We start from the raw sequence: 5,881 nt of genomic DNA, 5'->3' as shown, positions 1-5,881 counted from the left end.
ATCTCCAAGCATCCTCCTGCATCCCTGTCCATCCCTGTCCATCCCTGAGCATCCCTGTGCATCCCTGAGCATCCTCCCACTTCTCCATGGCAACGCTCCGGCATCCACCTGACATCCTCACACACACAGAGAGAGCAGGAGAGGGACTGAGCTCCTCAGGGCCCAGCAAAGCCCAAACGAGCGCAGGGACAGGAATTGGGATTGGGGATCCCCGTGGGCTCCCTGCAGCTCAGGATATTCCAGGAATCCAAGAGCTGCCCACGCTGCGGCTTTTGGTGGCAGCCAGGGGCGGGTGGAGCTGCCCCTGCTCCACGAATTCTGCTGCTCCCTCCTTCCCTCTCTCAGTCACCTCGAGCATCTCGGATCCCTGGACATGGAGGAGCCGGGAGAGGGGCAGGAGGTGCCCGGGCAAACAGGCTGGAGAATTATTCCCGCCCAGGATTCCAGGATTCCGTGATCCCAGGCTGTTTGCCAGCAGCTGTCCCCTCCCCGGCTCCCCCCGGCCCCGGGGAGGTCACGGCAATGTCACAGCGGGGGGACGAGGAGCCACTCACGTTGCTGATCTGATCCTGAGTCTTTTTGATCCTCTGCAGCTCGGGGGTGTCGGCCACCACGCTGAAGCCTTTGCCCTTGTTCTTCTCGAACTCCTCCTTGTAGCGGATCTGGGGGCACAGCAGGAAAACGGGATTGAAACACCGGGAAAAGCGGGAGAGCGCAGAGCTGGGTGCAGCAGCAGCCCCTCGCTGCCAGGCACGGCCTCAGCCTCGCTCAGGAGCCCCCCAGCGCAGCCAGGGATGGCAAAAGGGCTTTGCCAGCACCCAAACAACTTCCCCGAGCCCACAGAGCCCGGTTCCCTTCCGGCAGGAGTTGGGGTCACTCGGGTTTGAGTGCAGATTCCTGTGGGGCACCGGTCAGCAACCAATTCCTGCTGGTTTCTGACTGTGGTGTGACATCGGGAAACAAAGGGTTAATGAGCCACGGCTTAATGAGCGCACGTGGGGCTCTGACCCCACCACGGCACAAACACGGGCTCGTTTTGGGGCAGAAAGCTCCATTTTGAAGCAAGAAAAACAAAATTTCGCTCTCTGGGCTGAAGAATAATTTGAATTTCCCAGAGGGGGGAAGGAGAGCCCAGGGGTTTGACCAGCGGGGATGGGGAGCCAAAGGAGCTGTGACACAAAACTGGTGACAAAGAAGCGGTGACACAAACCCAGTGACACCGGGACAGGGTCAGGAGGAGCTTCGTGAGCCACCAGCCCCAGTTTGCCCAGTGCCAGCCCGGCAGGGGCTGTGGTTTGCCGTCCATCCACGATGTTTTCCATGAAGGACACGCTTCCCTCTGGAGCGTGGGATGCTGTCCCCACGCTGCTTGGGGCAGGGGACAGGGCAGCACCACACAGAGCTGCTGAGCTGGGAGAATTCCAGGCTGGAAGGACAAGGAATCACCAAGCGAGACGCCGATCCCACGGGCAGGCAGATCCTCTGAGAAATCCCACATTTTCACCCTCCTAAATCCCACCCTGCTCCAGCTCCCTCGGTTTTTCAGGATACAGGAATTCAGCCCTAAAAAGCCACCATGATAATGATGATGATGATGATGATGAGGATAATGTATCAGTAATAAAATGGGCTCCACAATCCATTTTCCCAGGGAATCTGCGCCCTCCGTGCCGGGAAGCAGCGTGACGCCGCGCTCATCCACGCGTTATCCAAAGGGAGCTGGAAAAACCCTTCCCACATCATGGCCCTGGCACATCAAACCCTCCCCGTGCTGCCACCAGCACCGAGGTGACAGCTCCCAGAGGAGCTGGCACAGCAGGGACAGGAGCGGCAGCTGCCACCCACGCACGGGAGCCTCCGGCAGGAAGGGCCGTGCCCAAATTCCCGCTCGGAAAAGGAGCCACAGGACGGGAACCTGCAATTTCCCTGCCACCCATGGGCTCGGAAAAGCAGCCCGTGGGCACCGAGCTGTCACTTTGGGGATGCTTTTGGCCACACGGGACATCATTATCCTGTGGCTTCCCGGGACCGGAACGGGAGACGCCTCCTCAGGGACACAAATAGAGGAGACAGAGAGTGACACGGAAGCGCTGCGGCTCAGCCCTGGCAGCCACCCTGTCCCTGCCACCCCGTTCCTGCCACCCTGTTCGTGCCACACCGTCCCTGCCACCCCGTGTCTGCCACCCTGTCCCAGCAGGTGCCCAGCACCCCATCCCTGGCACCCTGTATCTGAAGGTGCCCAGTGTCCCATTCCTGTCACCCCCTTTCTGAAGGTGGCCAGCACCCTGTCCTGGTCACCCCATTCCTGTCACCCTGGTCCTGAAGGTGCCCAGCACCTTGTCCCATCCCTGTGGGTGTCCAGCACCCCGTCCCTGTCACCCCATCCCCTGTCACCCATCCCTGTGCACCCCAAACCACAGCTCTGGTGACCCCCCTGCTGTCCCAGTCCCACTGGGTGCTCCTGCTGGAGGCAACAGGGAATCGACCTCCTCGGGATCACACCCAGGGACCCAGCAGAGCCTGGCTCCCGAGGAGTGGCCCGGGGACATCGCTGCCCTGGCCCGGGAACGACCCCCAGCAGCTCCAGGGGCTCCGGACACCGACGCAGGGAATTCCCTTTTCCCGCCGAGGGGAGCCCGCTCCGGGCTGCTCCGCAGGGCCACGGCTCCAGCCGGGCCTGGGGTTGGTGTCAGCCCCCGGCCGAAGGTGGGAAGTGACCGTTCCCACAACCCTGACCTTACTCCAGGCGGGATTTTCCTACGGCTTTCGCCGTCCCTGCCCGTCCCGGCGCGGTTTGCTGGGATGAGCCCCGTGGGTGGCCCTGGAGGTGGCAATCGGAGCCTCCTGCCAGGCTGCTCCTTCTCCAGGAGCCTTTCCCTGTCCCAGCCCATGGCTCCAGTTCCTCCAGTCCATCCACAGAACTCCAGACCCCCCTGGCAGGCCTGGAATGACCAATTCCATGCCCAGGGCTCAGCTCGGGGTTTGTCCATAAAGCAGAGCAGCTGGAGTGCTCCGAGAAACGCAAATGTTTGGAGCTCTGACTCCCTTTGGAGGCAGAACAAAGGCAGAAACAGGTTAAGATCCTAATCCTGGAGCGTGTTTGGGACCCATCCCGCCCCGAAAATCCCGGGAAGGTTTAGGTTGGATAGCAGGGAAAAATCGGTCCCTGGAAGGGCTGTCAAGCATTGGGAGGGGCTGCCCAGGGCAGTGCTGGGGTCACTGTCCCTGGAAGTGTCCCCAAAACCACGTGGAGGTGGCACCTGGGGACGTGGGTTAATGGTGAATGCAGCAGTGCTGGACTCTGATCTCAGAGGGCTCCTCCAGCACTAAAAATTCCATGTTTTTCTGGGATCTGGCTCTGCTGAGAGGCTGCGCTGCAGCCGTGGTCTGAGCTTTGATGTCACAGCCCTGCTCACGTGTGCTCCCAGCTCGCTGTGCCGGAAAAAAACACATCCAGAGGCGATCCTGGCTGGAGCCAGCGTCTCCCAGCAGAGCTCAGGCTGTGGAACTGCCCCGGGAGCCTGTTTAATTCCCTTTTTTCCTTGGAAAAGGGGCAGTAGGACAGCCCAGGGTGCTGCCAGCGAGGCCTGCTGGCTGTGCTGGCCAGAGGGAGGACAGCCCGGGATTTTCCATGCTGCTCTCAGGTTTTTTGGGATCAGTGGTTTTTTTGGGATCAGTGTTTTTTCGGGATCAGATCCCTCCCTGCTGCGCTGTGAAGGATGCTGTGACCTTCCTTCTCTTCCCATTAGCCTGAGAGTGTCAGGAGCTGGGCAGCAGATTCCTTGGGAATGCATCCAGGAGGAGGAGGAGGAGGGGGAGGAGGAGGAGGGGGAGCCTCACCTGCGGCAGAGCCGGCGGGGCCGGGGCCACCGTGGGGTCACCAAAGCTCAGCTTTTGTCCCAGCTCTCCCCCCTGGGAGTGGCCCAGCAGATCCCAGGCTCAGGCTCAGAGCTGAGCCCAGCCCGAGGCTGGATTTGTGTCCGTGACAGGGACAAGGGGACACCGTGGCTTTTCCATGGCAACCACGGAGATGCCGCTGCTCCGGCGCTGGAGTCTCCCGGCTTTTCCTCAGCTGGAAAAGCCTGAGGCCGTTCCCTCTCATCCTGTTCATCTGGGGAAAAGCCTGACCCTCACCTGGCTCCTTCCAGGGAATTGTAGGGATTGGGAAGCTCCCTCCTGAGGCTCCTTTTCCCCAGGCTGAGCCCCTTTCCCAGCTCCTCCTGGTGCTCCAGCCCCTTCTCAATGGCCATTCCTGCATTTCCAGCAGTTTTCCTGCAGAATTCCTGCTTCCAACCCTGCTCCCAGGGTTCTGGAGCAAAAGGAACGCCAGGATCACCCCAGGGGACAGTCCCTGGGAGCCCAGCCCTCACCCTGAGCCAGCAGCAGGGACTTTGCTGAGCCAGGGCCACCTCCAGGGGACGAACCAGGACAAGCCTGGACAGCAGCCTCTTCCCACTAAAACCTGGAATCCTTCCCTGTGCCACTCCTTATCCCTCCATCTGTTCCTTCCCGCCTCCCAGGGCGCCCAAGGCCTGCGAGGTTTGAGGTTGGAGGGTGCACACCTGTCCAGGTGAGGATCCTGCCTTTCCCCACCTGGAATCCAGCTGGGAATCCAGCTGGGCCTGGGAGAGGCGGATTCCCACCTCTGGGAGGTGCCAGGGATGAAGGGAACAGCAAACACAGGTGGGACCTGAGAGGAGGGACCTGCACCCGAAAGCCCAAACCCGCCTCTGCCTTCCCGGGGTGAGGGCTTGGGAAGCACCAGAGCTTGGGAGGGATTTGGGAAGCACCCAGAGAATCACGGAATTGTCAGGGCTGGAGGTCCCCGTGCTCAACACGAATTCAGGAACCTCCCGAAAGTCTAACGCGCAGAGAAACCCCAAAACACGGGACCCTCAGAGACAGAAACACAGCGGGGAATGTCCGTGCGTGGGTTTTTCCCGTGGGAATTCGGGAATTTGAGGGGCTCACCTGGCTCTGGAGCTCACTCTGCTGCTTTAGGCGCAGGTTCTCGGGCGTGTCTGCCACCATGGTGAAGGATTGCTTCGGGTAGTGTCTGCCGAGGGAAGGACACCGTTAACGCCACCGCCGTCCCCTGGCCCCACCCGCCCGGCTGCTCCGGAATTCCCAGCACGCGGAATCACGGAATGATGGAACCATTCAGGCTGGAAAAGCCCTCCAGCATCGTCCAGCCCAACCAGCACGGCCGTGTCACCCCAAACTGGTGTCCCCAGGGGGCCACATCCAAGCGTTCTCTGGAGGAGCCAGAGCTGGGGACGACACACGCACGGAGGGTTTGGCAGCTCCGGTTTGGGATGTGGGATTGCCCGGACAATGGGGTTTCTCCAACAATGGGATTTCTCCCCTGTGCCCAACACCTCCCCAGCCAACCCTTTTCTCCCTGGGCTCTCTCCCAGTGTCGGATTTATCCCAAAAGGGCAGGAGCAGCATTTTCCCCTGGGGGACAAAGCCATTCCAGGATTTCAGGACAGAGCTTTCCACAGCCCCAAGCTGCCCCCAGGGCCCCGTTATCCCAGGAGAAGCTGCTGGCTCTGCTCCCAGGCCCTCGGCTCTGCAGGGTCTGAGCTCTCCCTGACCGAGGTTTTGGCCACGGCAGCCTCACGCTGTGGTTCCCAGTGTGGCAGAATATCCCGATCCCAGCACAAACCGCACCAGGATAACGGGAACAACCACAGGAACGGGGTCAGGAATTTGGGGAGAGACTCAGAGGGAGTTCTAGGAGAAAGGAAATATCCAGTGCTCAAGCTGGAGGCTGCTTTCAGCCCTGCCCAAACTTCCCAGGGCCATTCCCAGCTCCAGGAGACGTGGAGCAGAGCAGGAGGTGAATCCCTGGATAACAGGGAGGGTTCAGTGGGCAAAC

General features: G+C 60.9%; 1 protein-coding gene across 1 annotated transcript; it reads right to left on the bottom strand.

Annotated features, from left to right (window-relative positions):
• Positions 1 to 26: 26 nt before the first annotated feature.
• LOC121672468 (LIM and SH3 domain protein 1-like) lies at positions 27 to 5,089 on the bottom strand. Its single transcript, XM_042045122.1, has 2 exons — positions 4,972 to 5,089; positions 27 to 662 (listed from the first exon to the last, which is right to left on the bottom strand). The coding sequence occupies exons 1-2, from the start codon at positions 5,029 to 5,031 to the stop codon at positions 426 to 428; spliced, it is 297 nt and encodes a 98-aa protein (XP_041901056.1). The 5' UTR covers positions 5,032 to 5,089; the 3' UTR covers positions 27 to 425.
• Positions 5,090 to 5,881: the final 792 nt, after the last annotated feature.

Source organism: Corvus kubaryi, unplaced genomic scaffold, assembly GCF_017639235.1.
Source record: "Corvus kubaryi isolate FWS band 111438036 unplaced genomic scaffold, C.kubaryi_AGA036_p1.0 62279, whole genome shotgun sequence".
NCBI lineage: Eukaryota > Metazoa > Chordata > Aves > Passeriformes > Corvidae > Corvus > Corvus kubaryi.
This window is presented reverse-complemented; position numbering and strand designations above follow the sequence as displayed.